This window comes from Parasteatoda tepidariorum, chromosome 4 (genome assembly GCF_043381705.1).
Source record: "Parasteatoda tepidariorum isolate YZ-2023 chromosome 4, CAS_Ptep_4.0, whole genome shotgun sequence".
In the NCBI taxonomy this organism is placed as follows: Eukaryota; Metazoa; Arthropoda; class Arachnida; order Araneae; family Theridiidae; genus Parasteatoda; species Parasteatoda tepidariorum.
Window position 1 is genome coordinate 79,207,412 of NC_092207.1, and position 24,403 is coordinate 79,231,814.

The window sequence follows — 24,403 nt, forward strand, 5'->3', positions numbered from 1 at the left end:
ACAAAATTATGCAGTTTTTTAAATTCAAATTAAAAATTTCCTTAACATAAAGGTGGATAGGTTTGGTGTCACAATTGATATTTTTCTAGCATTATGACTATCATTTGGAGAATATTAATTTTGGTCTAAAGGAATTGCATCAAAAAAGATTAAAACCACTATTTCAGTAAGATACCTCAAATAATCACAAAATCTTTGCTATGTTTCTTGGAAATATATTTTGTTCATTAATTTCCTTGTAAAAATAAAGAGGCTTTCAAAGCTATTGCTTTCTACGCTATGGAGAAAAAAAATAGTTACTTTTACATAAATGGCAAAATTCACAACCTCTACAAGCACCACCACCAATTACATTTTTTAACATTAATTTTAGGTCTGTTAGAAAAAACTGATGAGGTGACACACAAAAAATGAAGAGAAATCTTATTCAGAAATTTTTTTTTTCACAAGGTCAATGTTATACCTGTCAACCCATACAGAATTTTTTTCATAGTTCTTCAGCAATTAATAGTTTATTTAAGTAACAGAGAATATTTTCCTTTGCAGTACTTAAAAGCAGAAATAAATGTATTGAAATTTATTGAATTATATATTTTTATAAAAAAAAAAGTTTTACAAAAATAAATTTTAAAAAAAAACCTTAAGAAAAACTAATATTGTATAAACATTCAATATAAAAGTAAAATTTCTTTGAATTTAAAAAGCAAGACAAATAATGGAAGTGAAAAATTGTTTGTAAAGCCCAAACTGAAAAATTAAGTTTTTTTTTCTCTCTTTTTTCCAATGCCCACCTGGGGAATGACCTTTCATCATACAGGCATCTGAAGGGCAGATTTGCTGTCCACTCTTTCAGGGCAATATGTTAGGTGGACCAACATTGCTCCCACAGTAAAGACAAATAGTATAGGGAATGAAAGAACATCCATGCCTTGCCCGGGATTTGAACCCAAAACCTTTCTGATGCAAGGCCAGTTCCATGACGCCTACAGCCCGGTCAGCTTTAGTAAAAAGTAAGAGGGCCAAAAAACCCACACTTGGAATCTAAATCTGTAAATACTATGGAAATTATGCAACAGGTGACATCTTTCAAATAGTACAATTTAATCTTTACTTCTAATATGGAAAAAAAAGTTGACTAAATAAAAAAGTTCCCTTCATAAATACCTACTTAATTATAGTCTATTTGAAAAACACAAACTAAATCCAAAAACAAATTAAAATTTTAAGAATATATAGTTTATTTGACAAAATTTTTTAAATACAATTTATAAGAAGGTAAAAAATGATTTTCCACATAAAAAATGATTTTACTTTACTTAAAAAATATATTTTATGCAGATTATAAAAATATATTTACATACAATGAATGTAAAGCACATATGTAAACAAAGTATATGCTTTAAAATTTTATTTTGAGCCTAAAAATTTTACAAAATTTATAAATGGATGTCATTAAAGATACATAAGTGATATTCAAATTGAAAAATCCTATAAAAATTGAACGTTTTTACATTATGTTAGAATACAAAAATTCAACAATTTGGCACATTTATCACCCAAAAAGACTACACAAAATCACATTTACAAATTAGAGAAGTTTCAACATAATTCCTGAAATATATATATATATATATCACATAAATTCTATTATCAAATATATAAATGATTTATCACTTCGAAGATGAAATTCAAGAATAAGATTAACAGGTATGATAAAGATATAATAAATGCACAAAAATCTGAAAATTTTTCATAACTAACCAGATAATAAGCTATTTATTAACACTAACTTAAATATTTTTGATTCAGTCTACTTTAAAGCGACAAAAAAAACCGTAGTCAAATATGAATTAAGGAAAAAAATAAGGATTTGCTAATTTTATTGCTATTAATAAGGATTTGCTAATTTTATTAGATATAAAAATTTTACTCCTACCAAAATTTATATAAAATTTTAAAAAAAAATGTAAATATTAATATAGCGTATTTTAAAAATTATACTAAAATTAATGCAAAAAATTTCAAGTTTTCTTTTTTTGTACTATTGTTGATTTTAAACATACTATAACACATCTAATACTTTGTTAGTGAAATATACTCATAAACTAAATATAAAAAAAACTACTCCAATTTAACTTTGCATATTTTCAAAAAATGCAGAAAAAAAGTATACTAATGAGAAATTAAGTACAAACAAATGCAAATTTTAAAAACATTACAAAAAATATTTTAGGAACTACAGTAATAAACTATGAATGTTCAAAAGAAAAACTTTCTAGAAAGGGATGGAGGAATTACAACTACAACATCAAAAGAAACATTTAGTAAATATAGAAAAACAGAAATATACACAAAGGTAATGAGCAAATACTGGAATGTATTAGTCATAACTTTTAATTAATGGAATTGACAATGAGCAATATTGCAACAAAAAATTTTCTTTTATGAAAACAGTTTAATATAGTGCAGTCATTATGACAAATTATGCCTCAGGAATAAAATACCAATTAGAAATACTGATCAATATTTCAAACTGAATACATTTGATGCCACAGAAATATATATAATCTTAAATTAATTTGATAGTTTTTAATTACACTCAACTTATCAGACTTACTTCTGGAAAGTTAGCTAAATGTTTGCATGATAGTCTGAAAGAAATCTTAATATAGGAACTACAAATATAATGAAGATAATTAGATAAGTAATAATAAAGAAAATAAAACAGTTAAAAGATAACTATTGAAACAGAAGCTCAAACATTTGCGCATTAGTCAATAAGTGCAGTTGTATAAACATGATTAAACGTACCTAAAATTTCTCCAGCATATTACATGAACTGCTGAAATTCAAATCATACTAAGAAAAATTAAGCACAAATAAAACTAAAATATTGAAGGAGAAGCTCAAGCATTTGTAGATAAATAAAGATGTTGATTCTAATTCCAAACATGTGAACATTATATTCTAAAGCTATTTTAAAACATTTTTATGATGAAACTATTAACTTATTAAATACAATAGTTGTTTAGAATGTATCTATTAAATAAAATATCAAATTGGAGATAAATTTACAAATAAAACTCAATAGAAATAGTTAATAGAAAGTCATAGTCAAGATAGAAAGGTCGAATCAGAAACTCAAGCATTTAAGAAACCGACCTTTTCATAAACTGTTTTAAAGAAATATTTTTCTTGTAACCCATTAAATATTAGCTCAATATTAAATTTCCTAAATAGTCATACTAAAGAAAAAAAATGAAAACAAAACAATACAAATACACAATTGACAAACTGATTTACAAGGAAAATGACAGAATTTGAAAAATTAAAATACAAAGTTCATTATGTTTAGATGATACTCATCTTTGGTCTAAGATACATGATAATGGGTATGATACAACAAAATGTGCGAAAATATGCATATGACATAAGATAGCAATCAAGACATAAATGAATTTTTAAAAAAATTTCAATATGCCTAACTTTATACATTAATTGCAAGACAAAATTATTAAAATATATTAACACTTAAGATATATTTATAAAAAGATATATTCACATTAGTGATTTACCTTCATATTTAACTTTATAAATTAATTGAAATACAAATTTATTTGAATAATATTTGAGCACCTAACACAGGATATAATCTTTTACAATTTAGATAAATTCACATAAGTGACTTTAAAATTTCTTCTCATTTAACTTTAAATAGTATTGATTATAATAAAAATTTATTTGAACAATATTTGAGCACATAATAGGAAAGATTTTTAAAAAAGGAGATAAAAATCAGAATTACTTGCAACTATTTAACAATTCATTAAACTGTTATAAAATTGTATCAAAACTATTTTAATTAGTGTTATCACATTAGTTACATCATAAAATCAATAATTCATTCATATAAAAATATAGAGCTCTGTTTTGAATTATTCCACAACCTTGTGTACTACAACATAATCAAACGTCAGCAGTTTTAAAATTTATCACATAATAATCATGGTAGTACATAAGAATGCAAAGCGGCTGGCCAATAAGTAAAGAAATCCAAACAGCCACGTTACCATACTGATTATGGAAATATTTTTCAACAACTATTGAGAAAGGCAGCTGCAAATAAAATAGATTTCATGATTTTTACATTAAAAATTAACATAAAAAAGGTTTGTTGATTAAAATATGTTAATTGTAAGAATACTTTTTTATAAGGCACATTTAACACAATAAAAATTTTACAAAAAAAAATTTATCTAAACTTCTGATTCAAAGGAGAGGTAAAATTACGAAATGCATGAATAAAAGGCTGTAGTTAACAGGAGGGACATCTTTGCAGAAGTTATCAAAATTAGTTTTTATTTTTAAAATGATTTATACACGATTTTCACAAATTGTTCATTATTCTTTGCTTTTCTTAATTCAGATAAGATAAACTTTCTTTTTTCATATAATAGATAAGAATCAAATTATTCAAAAGCATTAATTTTTTTTTACAGATTTTTCAGGAAAAAATATATTTAAATGCATAATATATATTTAAATACAGAAGAATATATTTAAATACATATATCAAATACATATACAATATATTTAAATACAGATATCAAATACATACAAATGTATTTAAATACATAATTTCAGTAAAAAATTTAAATATTTACAAAAACTTTGAGAAAAATCAATATTTTATAAATGTTTCAAAATGATTCAATCAATTTTAGTTTTAAGAAACATAACATGTAACCAAATTGGATTTCATAACAGATTTGAATTTTGTCTAAATAGATAAGTTAGATTTTTTTTAAATCATTAACTATCCCATATAAATTTACAACCATTAATTATAATTATATTTTCTTGTACTAAATAATCAGTAATAATTACACAAATCCTAGTATCTTATAAACAAAACAAGAGAATGGAGGGATATACTTGGAAAATGTAGTTCTTAAAATATATCAAGTATCGTCAACATTGGAAGCACAAAGCATCTATATTTAATAGAAATGAGAGACAGGACCATAAATTGAAACTCAGGAATTGCTTTGAGGTAAAGTGTAAACTATTTCTTTTATTTACCAGATGGTCTGGATAAATTTGGTCTATGATATCCAACTGTGCTGTGTGATAATTACATTAAATCATAGCTCTTGCTCTTGTCTTCAGCAGTCAATTCGCGAGTCACTCAACGGTTAAACTTAACTGTTAGATTTATGCGTTTGAGAGTATTTGCTATTGTTTTTTGGCAAATGTCAAGCTCTAACGCAATAGTTCGTGTTGAAANATGGTCTGGATAAATTTGGTCTATGATATCCAACTGTGCTGTGTGATAATTTATAATTAAAAAAAAAAAAGATAGAAGTCTACTTCTTAAACATGTGTTTAGTTTTTGTAGCAATCAATAAAAGAGCAAGTAAGAAATATGTATTTTTAATTAATTACCTTAGAAATTTATTATATTTTAGTTGCACTTTTGATCTAAATTTAAAGAATGTACCATCATTGTAGATATTGAAATTGTATCATTTTCTATTTCGTTGTACTTTTTTTTAGAATTTTTATACTTTTTCAAAGATTTTTTTCTTTTAAATATTACTTTATAAAATTTAAACAGCTTCATATTTTTTATAAAAATGTGACCGTGCTAAATTTATGATGATTTCAATTAACATTTAAATGTTCAACACTGAAACATTTACTCTTTAAACATTTTTTAATATGCTTTTTACTTAAAATTTACATACACGTCACTTTTTGGTGAACAATGTATCCTTTCATAACAATGTTTATTGGCCAGCAATATATCATAGATAATGCATTAATAAGTATAAACATATCTTTTCGTTTATAGATATAATATATTAAAGGATTGCCATTTTAAAATGTAAGCTAATTTAAGATTAGAAAAAAAAATTTATGAAATAAAAGGTTTTTAATAATATACTTATTTTTTATTTACAAACTCCCAGAGAACACAGTATTGTTTTTCCATTGAAACAAGTTTCAAATAATTTTTTTCAACTAAGCTAAAAAAGATTTTGAATAAAAAGCTATTTCCCAAATGCTACATGAAACTTTCAAATAAAGTGCAAGACCACATTGAAAAATAAAAGCAGAAATAAAAGAGTTACCAACTTTTTTTAAAAAATAGTAATAACTAAAAATTAACATTAGAATTTTTAAATATAAATTTAACATTCAAAAAATTTACTACTTAAAGTTTGGTTTTCTTAAAGGATTCTGAAATTTTCAAACATTTTTAAATTTTTATTTTTAAAAAAATGAATTCCTTTTGATATGCATGTTTACCTCTTAAAGGATTATTATAATTTAGGACATATGGTAAAAAGTTAGTACAAAAAAAAACATGTTATATTTATTTAGGAAACAGAAATTACAGAAAAGGCATATTATATCTACTCAAAAGATTCAAATTTATCAAAAATAAACTTTTCAACCAAAAAAAAATTTAATTTTAAATACTCACTTGAGCAAGCATACCAAAGAAAGCCCAAAGCTTAAACATCTTTAAAGGAACACTCACCAGATACTGAAAAAAAATTAAATATATTTGGATACTTATATAATTTGAATATTATGAAATTAGGCAAAAGAACTAAAATAAAATCAAACTTTTAACCCAGCACAATTCCTTGAATACTAATAACAGGGGTCCGTCCAGACATTTTGTGAAAGGTCTGTTTTTGTAAAATGGTAAAAAAATTACTCGTAATTTGTGAATATAAAATAAACCTTAAGTCACACCCTTTTAACCAGGGTCCAGCTTTCGTGAATTTGTGCAAAAAAGGTTCCTGTTATTACAAAACTTTTTCAAGGAGTTTTGAAAGTGTAAAGACGTACAAGATTATGCTCAACACTGTAAAATTATAATTTAAAAAAATAAAATTTTCAAAAATAAACAGCAATTTCTGCTACTAAATTAGAGATGCAACATACAAATATTCAGTATTTAGCCTATACTGATAAACGCAGAATATTCATTTCGGACAAATAAAGGAAGAAGCGTCTGCCGAAGACAAAACTTAGTTTGTTTACATTTGTCTTTCTCCCCCCCCCTTTCCTGGAAAGGATTTATTCGATTAACAAAACAATGATGAAGATAAACAAATTTGTGAAGGCAGGGTTCCCACTCTATGATGAGATTGAAATTCAAGGACTTTTCAAGGACCTCAACAAAATTTTCAAGGACCTTAATCTAAGAAAAATTTTAAAAATTATTCTCTTCTATTTTACTAGAAGCAACAATGCTTGTTGTGGCAATAATTAATTTCAAATATAATACCTAAATGCTTTGCCTATATAGAGAGAAGAGAGTATATGTATTATGGACTAAAATTTATATTTTTTTAAAAACAACCCTACTGGTTTTACATATTAATTCACAAAATCATTTTCAGCACAATCTATAACTAATGGTAATGAGGTGTTAATGGTGAAATCCTTTAATCCTGTGTATTTCCATGTGAAGGCTGCATGAAAGACAGAGCTAAATCTTAGGTATTCCATATTCCATGACTATTCCATAACCCCCTCCTCTCCTCTATTAAACATCGTTTCTGAAATTATTCATCCATAATTTACACAACCTTCTCTAAATGTTATGCAGCAACAATTCTTTCTGAAAATAAAAATTAGAAGGAACATATCCCATTTTCACCATGTTTAAAAGCATTATTCGTTATGTGTAATCCACAACTGCCAATGAATATGACCTGGTGGGAATATTTCTCTTTTAATTCACACTGAAGCTTCTAATAGAATTTCCAATTGACATAGGGTCCATCCATGGATAATTGAAGTATTTTAGAGAGCTTTTAACCATCATCCATGCATTTGTAAAAAGAGGACAAAATATTTTCTGCAGTTCCATGACCCATAAATTGGGAGGTAAGATACTTAGTGCAAACTTTATTATCAATTCCTTACCATAATGTCCATCTGCTTAGATTGTAGAGACTGATTTAACGTCTCATCAAAGAGTACAGTGTAGCAATCAACATTCTTCAGCTCATTTATAAGAATCCCTTTGAAGTATAGTGCCAATCCAAAGGAGCCCAAATAGGCTCACTTTGTGGCACTACAAAAAAATTGTCTCGCTATACAGCTATCAGCAAACATTTTGGAGAACAATTTACTAATCCCTTCACAGGAGTTACATGAATAATTACTAGTGATGCACTTCAGACTCCAGAGAATTTCAGCATCAAGCACATTCCTTTTGACCAGATAAGAAGACAATGTTACCTCGGCCACTAAAGTTTCTGTTTCACATGGGGCACACGATGTTGAAGGAGTATTTACACCAGATGAATTAGATGTTGATGTCTTTGGAAAAAGAGAACTCAGGGCATGAGACTGCTTTTTTGTTTTACCTTTCTTTCATGTGTGATTTCAGAGCAGATTCTTCCATTTTCGCGATATCGATCTCCTTCATGCATAATCGGCACTTGGCTCTGAACTTCTTTTCGGGCATCGATAAAATCCATTCTTTATAAGCTTGATTATCCACCCATTGGGGATTAAAATAGCACTTCCCAGGCATAACTAGTCTAAACTACGTAACATAAATACGAAGCCGTGCCTTTGCGAATACGCTTTACAATAAAGTTTTGAAATGACGCAAACGTAAGGACAAGTGCGGATGGTAAAACAGCAAATTTATTGAAAACTACAAGGTACATATTTTTACGAAATTCGAGAGTATTCCAGTTTCGATAAGAAAAAAGAAGATCTAAGCATATGCGACAGAAGATGAAGTGGAGTCTTGCCCCGAACGCATTGATTGTCTGCTGTGCTCCGCGCGCTTGGCAGACACCAAGACGCTAGGCCCGGTTAGAAACGGTGGCGTTAAAAACCACGTGAGAGAGCTCGGGAACAAAACAGAAAGAACGAGAAAGATCCGCGGGTGTTTTATAAAAAGGGCCGTCGGCAGTATTGGACAAATTCAAGGACCTATCAAGTTTTTCAAGGACCTAAGACGTTTTTCAAGCACTTTCAAGGACCTAAATTTAGCAAAAAAAATTCAAGGACTTTCAAGGACCGTGGGAACCCTGGAAGGGTCCAATTAAAAGATAAAAACAGACCCTTCACAAAATAATTTAACTTAAAAACAGATCCTTCACAAAATAATTTAAGTTAAAATATTTAGTGAAGGATCTGTTTTTATGAAAAGATATTTTGTGAAGGGTCCGTTAAAGGACCCAAATTTCTTTTGAACAGACACGTGAATATGTTAATATAAGATAATGTTAAGTTAATATAACATGGAAGAATTAATACTAATCCTTTGAAAAAAGTGGAACCTGAAAATTTATCACCCATAAAACTTAGCTTAATAAAAATAATTCAACTAGAATTAAAAAAAAAATGCCAGCTTACTTTTAAAAGACTACACTGCTCATTTTCTGTTTTACGAAGTTGCTTAATTGTTTCAATACAGATAAAATTATTTTTCCATTTGTATATAATGTATTTTTCTAATTTTGCAATACTTTTCACACAATATAAAGTTTTTAGAATAGTTATATCGTATTAAACAAAAAGTTGAAAAATGATAATAAGCACTTTTTTTGCCCAAAACAAGTAAAAGTTATTGATTTAAAACTTTAGTTTCCAGAATAAAAAGGACTAAGACTGGTCAGCAATGACATTTTGTCTCCATCAACGGAAAATTGACCAACCCCTAAAAACTATATTGCTGACCTAGACCATTTAGGTACAACTTAACAATATGAATTCAATATGACAAAAGCAAAAGAAGGGAGAAAAACAATTTTAAAAAAATTAATGCTATCAGAATCTCTAGAGTATCATGGAATCCATATTTATGTAAAAAAAATCAAAAATCCTGAGTTGAAACATATAGTGATAGATTAATACTGGTAGTAATCAATATCAAATTCAGGGTTTGTTGATTTAAATCATGAATTAAATCAAATAATATTTTTTTAAAAAATCATTGACTTAAATCAACTGATTATATTATATATATATATATATATATACTAGCACTTCCATTTTCCGTGACGAAAACTATAGTTACAACTTAATTTAAAATTCTTCCTAGGAAGAATCACGATTCGAAGGAGGAAAATGTGCTTCTGCTACTTGAAAATTTTTACATGACTGCAAGCGTAATCATTCTAAAAATGATTCTTGAGCACTAAGCGAATAATTGTAGATTGATCATGTAAAGCTAGCAGATGGCGGTAGGAGTTAAAATTCCTCGTCAGACCTCCGGGTTACTACTTCCGATTGATATTGATTTTTGCACCTAGAAAAGCACGCCATTAAATATTATTATACTTGTAGTGTTTATCATATATCACGCTCTTTCAATTTAATTTTCAACGAAACAAATAACAAATAAATTAAAAATATTCCGCGAGCATTCTAAGATGTTTTCCCAAAAATCAAAAAAGGTGATATTTTTCACAAATATAACCAAATGGGGGATAACATACAAAACATGGCACACCTTAAACTTTATTTATGTTCTGATATTAATTTTATTAAATTTGTTTTAGTTTCATGTCCTGTTAGAATTTATAAATTACAAAAAACTCTAATGAATGGTAAAATTTCGCGTAATTTTGATCGAAAATCCCAATAATAATACTTCCCAGAACATGAAGCATGTTCACACATTGCCTTGTAAGCATAACATGAGCGGAGGGATACACCAGAAGTTTTCTAAATTTCTTCCAGTCTTAGGAAGCTTGTTATTGTTTACATTCAGTCAACCATCCATACGTTAATAATGTTGTTTATTAATCACACTGTCGGTTAACACTTACAGTGCCGAAAGAAACCGATATCTTCGTGGGCAAATGCAACTTTAAGTGCAAAACATTGCTTGGCACTCCACAAAGTGAAATAAAATACTTTTAATTATGGCATGAAACTTAGTTCAAAATCCTAAAACAATTGAACTATTTTTTACATACCAACACAAAAATTGACATGAAAATGATANAAAAATATATAGATTAAATATTTATTTATTTTTTGATGAATGACTACACTTATAAACACAATCTTTTACATTTATTTTGTCATATTAAAAATAAAGAGAAAAAAAAACACAATTTTAAACTAAAATTATTGTTTGCTAATTGAAGCTTTGTTTTAATAGTTAAAGAACAGGGTCTGTCCAGGCCAATTTTACAACCGCTTAGCGGTAACTTCACAATTTCAACTCTAGGAAAATCTGTAGTTTTACAAAATACTTTTTCTTAAAATTTTATTTTTGTGTCTCGTAATAAGTAGTAAATCCATATTTTTATCATATTCTTTTGTTGACTTTTTAATATAATTTTTAATTTTCCCAAATTATGTTTCAATTTTCACAAAATAAATACCTCTCAGAAAAACCTAGACAGACCCCTGAAGTATTCTTTAAATTCTCTATTTCATCTAGTCTTTAAATTTCAATCATGCATTTGTTTCAAAATGGTTGCTATGCATTCAAAGCTAAGTATTATAATGAAAAATTATTTTAGTAAGTTAGAACTTTTAAAATATTGTTATAATATAGTTTTAATATTAATTTAATTTTGATTAAACATTTATCAAGTTTTTTTAATCATAAAATAAAGTTCTTACAATGTATTAGAATAAAAATCAAAAAAAAATCAGATTTAAATAAAAAAAATCAAACTCTGATCAAATTTAGACTACAAAAAATATTATTAAATTTTTTCACAGCTGTCTCTTGAAGAAGCTTTGCCAAAAGTACACGTGATTCACTTTAAAACATTGCAAAATGAAATTCCTAAATAATAAAATTTTATTATTCAGGAAGCTTTAATTTCATTCTGAAGAACAACGAACTGAAAAGTCATAATAAACATAGTGACAAATAGAGATATTCTTTTAAAAAAAGGGTAGAAACGCAACAACCTTGAAAAAATTTAAGATAATTGATTTTTTGTAACTACAACAGCTGTATAAAATGTATAAAAAAAGACAAGCAGTTTTTTAAAAAAAATGGTAATTTTAAAACATCACAAGTCAAAAATTTAAGATTTATTTATTCATAAAGAAGTCTTAAAATTACATAAATTAAAAAAAGAACAATTAATAAATAACAAACAATTAATAAAAAAAATACCTCATGAAAGAAAGCAGACACAAAAAACACAGCAATTGCAGCTTGCCTCCTGGTAAAACCAAATCTTAACATTGGTTTATATAGATGTCTGACACACCACTTATGTACAGGAATATTCCAGTTTTGCCAAAAGTAGTCAACAGTTTCAGAATTCCTTCAGAAAAATTTTTGAAAAGTGTTAAGAATTATTGAAAAAGAACTATTAATACATGCAATGATAATAACATGCTTAATATTTTTTAAAAAAAACATGAAATATATCCAGTTTTTAAAACCAACCACAATAGGGATAATTCTCTGCAAATTTACTTCAAATAAATTAGTGGAACCTATTTAATATATATACTTTGATTTTTCCTCTCAAAAGACGCTTACAAATATAGTGTTTTCTACTAGATGTGAGCATTTTAATAATAATGGTTGTTAATTGACTTACAAATTGAGTTAGGTTTATTCTAAGATAAAAATATTAAGTTTTAGAATTGAAAATCAAAAAAAAATTAAGAGTTTTAAAGAGTACTTGAATTAAAATATATTTTTAAATCTAGTCTTTTTTCATTCAGAATTATTCATATTATAAAATACATGAAAGAAAAGTTTGAAAAAAAAACAATCTAAGTTTTATAAAATTTCAAAATAAATATTATTAAGTCTACATTAAGTTCACCTGTAAATAAAGAAACAGTCAACTCAATTGTAAATTTTGGCTACTATCAAGAAGTCTTGCTAAAATAATCATATAAAAGTAAAAATAAATTAAAATATGTCATGTAAAGTTTCATAGTACCAGCATAAAAATTGTTTATGTGACCATGTCGCAGAAATATGCTAGCTTAAAAAATTTCTGTCCTAAATATTTTTAAAGTTTACAAAAAGTTAAGTCAACTTTTGAAACTTCATTTAAGAATTTGCAAATATTAAACTCATTTTAAGCAATTAAATCAAAACAATCAGTCTTATAAACATAACAGTTTTATAAAATTTAACAGTATAGAAATTGCTCTTACCACCAATCATTATAAAAATGTCTGTCTCCAAACTTTAATATTTCTGCAACTACATTTAAGGAAGAGTGAAACAGCCAATAAAATAATAAAAGCCAAATAAAATGATTTGGGATCTGCAAAGTAAGAAAATGTATTAGTTACAACAGAATGTTACAAATATATAAACATTTGAATTTTCAAATTTAACATTAACATAGTCAATATGTAACAGACAATACTGGTATCTGGCAGAATTTATATCTGATCATCATCAGGTCTAAAAAATATATATCTTAAACTTAACCACTTATCAAATTGATTGTTTAAGAGGAAAAGAAAACTTTAAAAAAGTTATTTTCAAATAATAGTAAGACAAAATTTTGTAAGACTCAGTTAATGGCCTGGGAGAGCCATGCAAGTTAATGTGCCTTAATATCCTGACAAAAACGATAGGGGCAATATGACCATTGGCCACCTTAATTTTGAGGACAAACTTGGGACCTATTGATCATGCTTACATCATTAGCCAATATCTAAACATCAAATCCTTAAAATAGATTTGTTACAAAATAAAATGATTACTAATATTAATTACTAATATAATAAATAAAATGAACAATCAAAGTGGAAAATTTCATTAACAATTTGTTAATTTCCTTAGAATCCTTAAAAATTTTGTTGCTTAGTAATAAAAGAGAAAAGGTTAATATTAAATACAATTTTTTTTCAAAAAATGAAAATATGATAATCTGATTGCCTGTAAATATATATTAAAATAAAATGGAGTACCAATTCTTTATTTAACTAAGCACCAATATCATTAGAAGTATAAAAAACATTTACAAAGCTTTAAACACACAATAAAAACTTAACTAAGCTAACCCTTATCATTGGCACAGCAGCCTGAGGTCAGCCAATTTCTCTATGCAGATCTCTTAGTTGTCAATTAATGCCAATACCTTAAAGATTTTAACATTTGAGTTGATGGAATTCAGTCATTCAAATTTTGGTCACCCGTTAGCTGTACTACTCATTGGTTAATGTTTGAAACGTTCATGCATTAAGCCAATTTTATCTTAACAAAAAATATGCCTGCAAATCACATTTTGAATAACTTGATAAATTTTATTTCATCAATGTCACATGTTTTCATAAATTTCTCTTTGTTCTTCTGTGAAAGTTACTTTCTTTAATTGCACTAAAAATTCCACTATTTTCTTTTGACAAAGTTAAAGTGTCAGTGGCAAAAATTAGGATAGGTTTTCTCATTTTTTATATATTGATATGAGGAAAGACATTAACCCATTTAAACATCTGTTTCTATACAGAGTCTGGAACATTTGAACAATTTCAAACCTATATACATATACCTATATACCTAAACCTATATACAACTTCAAAGAAAGGTTGAATTGATCTATCTTAAGTAAGCACCATAAATTTAGTTTTAAGTATATTTATACCAAGATTAAATTTCTTAGCTAAATTTGTGAATACAACAGATGCTGTCTGTAAATCCCTCAATTTTCTAGCAATTATGCCCACAAAGTTAGTCCTTCCATCCATTAATTGCATTACAGATACTTCTGTCGCACTAAATTCAAACAATAATCAAATTAAATAAAATTATCAATACAATTAAGAATTTGATCTAAAGTATAAGATAAAAAAGATGAGATAATGTACAATTTTATTTAATGATAGTAGGCAATTAATTTTAAATGATTTTCCATTATTTCTAGTGTAAAGCTCATATACGCTTAAAAGTGCACAGAGTAAAAGTTTCAAATCAATTGAGAATATCTATTTTCTAACATAGTCAAAATTTAAGAAGCAATGGATAATGGATTGAATTGAATGTAAGGTTTATTGGCACAAAATTCAGAGGAGGATATGCTGCGCCAAACGCGTCAATGGATAATGGAAGTTTACAGTACTGCTAATATCTACAATTTTTACGGCAAATAGCCATGCTATTGCAAGATCTTATCTTAGCATTAACTTCATTGAACTATATAAAATTAAATAGAAATTGAAAAATCATAAAAAGTTTATTCTAGACACTTCAAACTATATTGAAATTATTTTAAAGCATCTGTTCTTTGATGTAGCCAAATCAAGTAATCAATAAATAGAAAGAAAAAATTAAAAATTAAATCTAATCTATATAAAATATAAAAGCATCAATTCTATATATATATTTACAGGAAATACATGCTTATTTGATTACGTATGTACTCATAAAAAGTGCCAAATAAAAAAATTCATATAAAATTCTGTTCAAAAGTTTTAAACATTATTACACGTTACAAGAAAATATAATTTATGATTTACATGTTATAAGAATATGGAATGTTATAAATCAAAACAAATAATTGGAACAGAAAAAAATAGAACTTACAGCTAGTTTTAGTAATCTTTCAATCATTCGAAAGTAGTCCATTTCCTGCAAAACAAAAACAGGTATATAATTGCATTCAATAAATTTTCTATCTCACATCTAAAGAAAAGGTTATTTTTGAAAAATCCAACGGACAGACTAGATAATCTTAAAAATCTAAAGGACATTAGCTAATTTTAAACCTGTATTGCAAGAATTTTTTTTAAAAAATGTGCTAGATTAAAAATTTTGATTAATTAGAATATTACAATTTAAAATGTGTGTCCACAGGTCAATAAAAATATCTTTAGAAATAAAAATAAAAAACTGTACGAAGATTATCATAAAGATTGATAAAAATCAAGTGTTGAACAAAAAAAGATTCAGTATTTGCACAATGTGCAAACAAAACAATGAGCTACAATGAATATGTGCAAACACATAAAAATTAAACAAAAAAAATTTTATTGTAAAAAGTTTAGCTTACTTGTAAAGGCTTAAATGAGTTGTTGATTGTTGGTACTACCCACTGTTGCAGCAAACATAAAATAATTTGAATCAAGAAAACCTTCAAAGAAAAACAACAATTCTTAATGAAATCATTTAACTTAAGTACTAACACACTAAACAAACATAATGCATTTTATAATGTTACTAGTACAATACTTATAAAAAATCAGCAATTTTTTGTTACTATCAACAATATTTATGATATAGAAGTGTTATTTAAATTATAAATTATACGAAAATTCTGTGACACATACATTTTCTAGTTAGTTTGTTTTTCTAATTCTAGTTTGTTTTTTGCCAGTTTTGTTACTGCTATTCATTGTACAAGCAAGTTAAAAAATTGTGTAAGCTATTTATCTAGTTTATTTTTTACTAGAATAATTTAATTATACACCTAAAAAGAAAATTAAGATTTGTTATTTGAATTAATATAAAACTTGGACAAATTTAACACTTTATTACCATTCCTCATTTTCCATGCAATTAAAAAAGACTAAACTTTGTCACTCCTAGAGAACAGCTGATAAAAATTACTGTTTTTTATATCATTAGCTTAACACATATTCTTAAATAATGACATTAAAATTACATAAAAATATTAAGACACACTCATTTAACTGATCAAAAGATAGCAGCAAAAAAAAATTTAAAATATTTAAAAAAAATACATATTTACTACTTACATATCAGAATGTTTGCTAATTTTCAACAGGCAATGTAATAAACAATTTTTAGCCATTTGAAATTTCAAAATAATCAAATATCATTTGGCAAATAATTCTAAAAGCAACTATTAAAAAATTGAAATCTTTGCAATAAATTATTTGATTAATGTTACGATAGTGCAACATAAGAGCTTTCGTCTTGCCTTGTGCTTAAAAATATAAATGATACTTCAATGAAATCTTTTAATTGAAAGCTTTTTCTTAAAAAAAAATTCTTTGAACTAACTCATGCTATAAAAAGTACGCCTGTTTCTATTTTAATTATAAATTATAAAGATGCCAGAGATGAAACAAATCAGAAATTACATACCAGATTGAAAAATATATGTAAAAGATTTATTAGTTTCAAAAATAAAAAATTTGTTACTCCAGATGAAATTTCCCATTCATTCCATTTATATTAGTTATAAAAAGTTTACGTAAACTCATACAAAACAAGTTACAATATTTTCTTATAATACTGCTGTAAAAAAAATATTTTAAAATTCCACAAGTTGGTTCTTTTTTATACATCTCTCCCAAAAATATGCAGAACTGAAATTAAAAATTAAAACTAATTTCTTCTCATTGAACTTACCATTTCTAAAACTCGTTTAACAAGAAACCTCTTCCTAATGCGAGAAGATCGTGGGAAATTCAGTTCATAACATAAAGTTGGAGCAAACAGATAGTACATCATATCTAAAGAAGCAAACATACTAATTACAGTAGCATCAGAAATGTATAATTAATCAAGATTTAATTTTGCTCAAATTGTATCAAAAATTGTATGTATAACGTCAGCACCACACAAACATCATGAATCTGTGAATTGAGTTATGATTCCTTATGTGCATTTTTTGTTTTTTCTTTATTATTATTAAAAATTCTGCCACAGGGATGACAATTAGACACATAAGATATGCATAATGAACATAAATATATGAATATTATCAAATATATAAATACAAATGACGAATATATATATACAAGGTTAGTAATTAATAAACAGTAGCATTTATATCAGTAGTGTTATTAAACATTGTTCAAGAAGTTAAAACTTTTTGTAGTTTTTGAGTAACACCACATCTCACTAAGACTAGTGTTTCATCCCAAAAACCTGGTATAAGATCCTAATATCTATTTCTCTTTGGATTTTTGATTAGCGTTCAGGGCCCAGAACTACTTTAGAGGGGAAAAAACTAATACAATACAGAACCCGTTGTCCGGAAATCAGAAAACTGGAAAACCAAAAAACCGGAACGAAATAGATAAATTTTCCCACCATTTTTTTTTAAAAAAAAAATTTTTCCTCATAATATTTTAGGATTTTTCTTTCTTTTTTGAAAGATGTTTACCTCACCATCATTTTGGAAATAATCATTAGTGTATAACTTCATCGTTTTTTCTTCTTTTTAAGATTATTTCCAATTTTTTTTTTTTTTTTAGTTAGGTTTAACAATTAAAAAAACGGCTTCTTGTAGAGATTCGGAAAACCGGAAAAATCAGTTATCCGGAATAGCGATGGTTCCGATCGTTCCGGATAATCGGTTCCCTACTGTACAAACAAAAGAAATTTCAACGGAAAAAAAGAAACAATTGAAATTCCTATTTTTATGCATTAACAGAATTTTCTTGTCAAACAGTCATACTAGATGCCCATGTGAAAGTTCTTACTCCATCAACACACCAATTACATTAGTATTTTTAAATTTTTAAAGTTGTTTATAATTGAGTTTTAAATCTTGAACTTAGAAAATGATAAATACTTTTCAGATCTTTCAAAAAAAAACTCCACGAACTGAGTGAATTACTGGACACTGAAATCAAATTAAGCTTATATATATTGAAATGAAGTGTTGAGAGAACTATTCTAAATATAGTTACCCTTTAAAGTCAAGTTATCAGGATATGTAACAATACTACTTGCGAGATCCCCATTTGCTATCACATGACCTAAAAAGAAAAAACAAAAATTTTCCAGAAAACACACTTAGAACTATTATTCAATAAACTAATTAAACAAGTCTAAAGCAAAAGAAAATTTATCTTTTTTTTTTAGAATGTTTAGATACAAACTTAAATGATAACATGGGGGATCTTTTTTTAAAAAAAAAAAAATAACCTTTATTATTAAATATGAGCAAAATGCGCCAAGAAAGCAATATCAATAATTCTTCACATGTCTGGGAATTGAATATTATTTATCCAAATGATTTTGAGTAAAGTATCCAATAAGTACACAAAACCAACAAGTGAATATTTTTAACATAGATATTAGTGTTTTGCAATATACTTTTTATATATATATAAATAGACCAAATAGACAAAAAACTGAATTGATAAAATAACAATTGATAGATTTCATAATTTTAACAGTTATAAAATAAAAAGCAAAGATTTAACAGGTATAAAGTAAGCAGCATAAATACAAAAGAAATTAGTAATAAGTAAAGAAAAGCTGGATTTAAGTCAAGAAATGATAGTCTAGACTTTTTTTTATATATTTAACCTTGCTTAAAAACAAAAAAACAAAGATACTTAAAGAGCATTGCCAAAGACAAAGAAAACAAGTAAGACTGAGTATGATCTGAAATGAATGAGACTGAGTAAGACTGAAATGTATGCACAAAGAGAAACCTCAAGAACTTAAAAATCTTATTCGGAATGGCATATTTATAAGAAGGGCTGCATACTTTGACATGTTGCCAGCAAATTTAGTAGTATGTATTTATATACACAGTGTTTTCGGCAGTAAATCCTTTATCAGACAATTTAGTAATATATTTGCATATTAATATAATTTCCTTAGTAATAAAATTGAATACTTTTATGCGTCTGAAAATGTCAATGTAAACTTTTATAAACAGATGTATCAAAGTAAAAGCATTGCGAAAAGTAAAAGAATAATATAACCTCAAAATAAAAAGTAAAAATTAGAAAAATATAAATATTTAATTAAGTAGTATAAATTCAAAGTAAATATATTACAGGGTGTGTAGCCAAATCTTTGAATCAAAAATAAGCACTTTTTAAAAACTTTTCAAGCACTTTAGGACCATGGAGTTNCTTATTCGGAATGGCATATTTATAAGAAGGGCTGCATACTTTGACATGTTGCCAGCAAATTTAGTAGTATGTATTTATATACACAGTGTTTTTGGCAGTAAATCCTTTATCAGACAATTTAGTAATATATTTGCATATTAATATAATTTCCTTAGTAATAAAATTGAATACTTTTATGCGTCTGAAAATGTCAATGTAAACTTTTATAAACAGATGTATCAAAGTAAAAGCATTGAGAAAAGTAAAAGAATAATATAACCTCAAAATAAAAAGTAAAAAGTAAAAAAATATAAATATTTAATTAAGTAGTATAAATTCAAAGTAAATATATTAATAACAAAAAATAAATAAAGCAAAATTAAATGCAAAATTAAATTAATACTAATTAATAATAATAATTTAAATTATAACAAAATCATTTCAGCATAAAATAACACTCTATATTTAGTTCGAAACATTTATATTTAGTAAATTTTTCGAGGTTGTATAAATGATACTTTTTTTTAAAAAAAAAGCTTTTTAAACCAATAAATATTAAAATCAGCGAACAATTAAAAAGTTTTGTATTTCTCCACATTTCGCGTGTAGCAATAATATTACATTAAAAAATTAGGATTTTAAATACCACATGGAATTAAATGAGCCTTCCTGAGAAAAAAAAAAGAAAAAAAAGATTGACAAACTTGCATTTACCTTGAAATCTGGCTATAAAATAATTACACCAAAAATTACTTAAATTCCCAATTAGAAGGCTACAAGTCAAAATTATTATACTTAAAAATTTGAGGATTTTTCAAATTACATAAACAAGGGTAGCACACGCTTAAAAAAAAAACTATCAAAAAAAAACTCTTAAAATTACGATGAAATCAGCAGAAGCCACAAAAAATAATCTACTTACGCAAATTGAAAATGTGACATGATATTGTATAAAAACTGAAATTTTAAAAACCATATAGAAATGTGTAGCAATAACTACCGAAAGAATGATTGAAAAATAACTAAGATCCACTACAAAATCAACATGAAAAAAGCACATCAAAAAACCATTACACAGGATTTGAAACTCCAGGATTTGTATAATAATATAGTAAAAGTATAGGAGTTTTCAAAATCACATGCAAAAGCGTAGCAATAATTATAACAAAAAAACAGAAAAAATCGCTTAAGATGAAATCTACTTAAGCAAAGCTCAAATATATATATATATACATATCAAATGCTAAATTCAAATTAGAGTGCCATAATAACATATTAAAAATATCAGGATTTTCAAAATCATATGGAAATTTATTGCAACAACTGACAAAAAACAATCAAAATGTCACTTGGATTTACGACAAAATAGATATAAATAAATAACATAAAAAAGTTATTGTTCCAATAAATTCACCTACCATAATAATATTGTATCAAAAATTTAAGATTTTTAAGACCACGAGGAATTTCGTAGTTAGAAAATCTACTAAAAATACAATCGAAAAATCACTTTTATCTGTGATGGAGTCTGCACAACTTGAGTGAGTCAACAAGTAAAAATTCAAAATTTTATTTTTTTTTTATTTTCAACAAAAAAAATTTTTTTATTGTGTTTATTAAGAAATTTATTTCTAACAGAAATTCCTTAACTTCATAATTCATATTTACTGGCAAAGTAACTGTAGTGAAAAAACTATCAGGATAAATGTTCTGAATAATTTTAAAAATATATATGTATACATAAATTAAAAAGACAACCAAACAACTACATCTTCAACTTAAGTTCAAAAATTTTTCAAATTGATAATAAAAATATTTTAAAATAAAACTCCAAGTATAACAAGAAAAAAAAGTAACATAGCAATACAAAAATAACATTTCACAAACCAACTAGTCACACAGATATGAATAAAATAAGTTTATTTGAAGGTTATAAATATTACCCTTTCGTTGTCTGTCAGATGAAACACTACGTCTGCGAATACGTTTGTCTGGTATGACTTTTTTTGAAAGACTTTCTCTACACCAAAAGTTAACCATATGATATGACACTAGTTTTAAAAAAACCACACTGACATATCCCAGTACAATTGAGGCTGCAACTGAAATACAAAATTTATTCTATATTAGCATAGAATGAAGTAAACATTTTCAGATGCTACATTAGTTTCAATAAAAAAAATTCAATTATTAATTTTAAATCAATTAAAAATAATAAAATCAAGAGTCTTTATTTACCTGCTTGACAGTTTGTAAGGTAGACAATGACAGGTGGTGCAGTTAATTCAATGATTAAAAGAATAACTACTAGCATGAAACCAAACATTTCTCCAATGAAGCCCTGAAATACAAAGAAAATTATAAATAACATTTCAATACTACTATTTTATTTAACTGTCAAATACCATTATTATTACGAATATAAATTTCATCATTGAATTTAAACAAACATTACTTTATAATAACAAATTTGTAAGCCAACAAGGTGTTTACTAAAATGTTGTGCATTTTATAGTAAATTATAATACAGTACAGAACCCGTTATCCGGAAATCAGAAAACCGGAAAACCAAAAAAACGGAACGAAATTCGATAAATTTTCATGTTATAGTAACTAAATAAAAAGCTTTTTATACAAATTGAAAGTACTTTTTACGTTAAACAAAAAGATTAATTACATTTCATTCATTAACACTTACTTAAAATTATGGTCATTCCTTTAAAACTTTAGGACAGTATTATGAAAACTGAATTTTTGATTATAACAACTTCATAGAAAAAAATCTTTTAAAAGAAAATTAGAAACTTTAAACTTCAATAAACAATTTCCGTAACAAAAAATGCATGCCTTTTTCTCGAAACTTGAATATAAACATTCTTGATCTAATTAATGTTTATACACAACACATATGATACCTCTATACATATAGTTAACAAGCAATCTAAAACATTAAAAGAACATAGTTAACAAGTAAACTTAGCATTTCAGAATTAAAATTTGGCAAGCATTACAATTATCTCACAATTACTAATAAGTATTTTTAACATAGCACACATACATAATTCAATAATATTAATTAGAAGAATCACTTAAAATGAGTTAAAACATTTAGTAATTTTGCTTCAAAGATACAAAATTGCTTTAACCAGGGGTGATTGTGAGCCCAACTCAAAACTCCGGATAATTTCTTGAGTAAAATCAATAATGAGGCATTTCAAAAAAAATTTATGTCCTTATAAATTTAAGTCATTGATATTTTCACAACATGTAATTCTAAACAAATTATATGCAGCATAATTTAAATTAATAATTACATATAAGTTTACTTTAATCTCTAATCACATTTATTATTCTACCAGAAAAAATATTTACAATTGAAAGAGATGTCAAGTATAAATTAGATTTCTAATATTTTTAAAAAATATATACAAGAAGATTTATACATTAATGTGATCAATGATTTCTTGAAACTTCTGGATCATGGATTTCCTGATCCCGTTTAGCGAAAAACCTGGAAATCCGGATTTCTCCGGAGCACTATCATCTCTGTTTAATAAATAGTTAGTATCAGTTTACACTTACATTTGCAAGTAATTTTTCAATACCAAGTGATGACAATGGAAAAATAAGTAAACCTAAATAAAAAATAGCAAAATAATAAACAAAATAAATATAATAAATAAATAGAAACAGCAAAAATAATAAACACAATATACATTTAGCAGTTAATTATTTAACAGAAACAAAAAGATTAATAAAGGTTTCTTATAATAGTATATATTTAGCTAGACTTCAAAAACAGCAAAATAAATAGCATTTATAATATTAAATATTTAGTCGTAATAACCAGATATTAAATTTTAAATACAAGATTTTATAATATTTAGTAAAAAAGCAAAGAATAAGATAAATATATTTAGAAAACTGCTTACTAAATAATAGAAGGACAGAAGGTGATTCAGTAGGATTGTTTATAAAAAGATTTGCCCACTGAATAGGATCAACTAGTATCCCATACCTACAAATCAAGAAAGTATTTAAAATTTAAATAAATTCATTTCACATATTAGATATTTTGAGTTGACCTAAAATTAAAACTACATACTTCATTATATTTTCCAATACGAGTCTAGCATTTGAAAGTACCTGCAACAGCAACAAAATAGTAAGAAATATGTATCTTATATAAAATCATGTTTGTAATCAGAATTTAAAAATAGATTGCAATTAGTATTTAAAAAGAGAAATTACAATAGGCATTTAAAATTAGGTAAGATACAATTTATGTCTAAATTTGACAAGCAAAGCAAATTACTTAAAATACTCATTAAAAAAAATTATGAATTACAGATAAAGTTAGTGAAGATATCCTTTCAGTTAACATTTTTGAATAATCTACACTATACCAAAAAAGAGTAATGTGAGTAAAATGCTAAACTTTGCTGTTGTTGTTGTTGTTGCTTTAATTTACGTCGCACTAGAGCTGCACAATGGGCTATTGGCGACGGTCTGGGAAACATCCCGGAGGATGATCCGAAGACATGCCATCACAATTTTGATCCTCTGCGGAGGGGATGGCACCCCCGCTTCGGTAGCCCGACGACCTGCGCGCGAAGTCGAGCACTTTACGGTAGCACAG

At 26.0% G+C, this 24,403-nt stretch overlaps 1 protein-coding gene across 2 annotated transcripts in view; it reads right to left on the bottom strand.

Annotated features, from left to right (window-relative positions):
- Window positions 1-1,214: 1,214 nt before the first annotated feature.
- The window catches only part of LOC107450283 (diacylglycerol O-acyltransferase), a 26,700-nt gene continuing 3,511 nt past the window's right edge, over window positions 1,215-24,403 (bottom strand). Inside the window, exons 3-15 of one of the 2 annotated variants that reach the window (XM_043041561.2) lie at window positions 23,870-23,910; window positions 23,697-23,782; window positions 23,347-23,399; window positions 22,003-22,105; window positions 21,708-21,866; window positions 18,604-18,672; window positions 17,315-17,418; window positions 15,990-16,070; window positions 15,524-15,568; window positions 13,144-13,256; window positions 12,137-12,290; window positions 6,491-6,553; window positions 1,215-4,116 (exon numbers count right to left, since the gene is read on the bottom strand). In XM_043041561.2, coding sequence (XP_042897495.1) covers window positions 3,967-4,116; window positions 6,491-6,553; window positions 12,137-12,290; window positions 13,144-13,256; window positions 15,524-15,568; window positions 15,990-16,070; window positions 17,315-17,418; window positions 18,604-18,672; window positions 21,708-21,866; window positions 22,003-22,105; window positions 23,347-23,399; window positions 23,697-23,782; window positions 23,870-23,910 — 1,221 coding nt within the window. In that variant the 3' untranslated portion in view covers window positions 1,215-3,966. The remainder of the gene's footprint in view (window positions 4,117-6,490; window positions 6,554-12,136; window positions 12,291-13,143; window positions 13,257-15,523; window positions 15,569-15,989; window positions 16,071-17,314; window positions 17,419-18,603; window positions 18,673-21,707; window positions 21,867-22,002; window positions 22,106-23,346; window positions 23,400-23,696; window positions 23,783-23,869; window positions 23,911-24,403) is intronic. The other variant, XM_071180098.1, reaches the window with a different exon arrangement.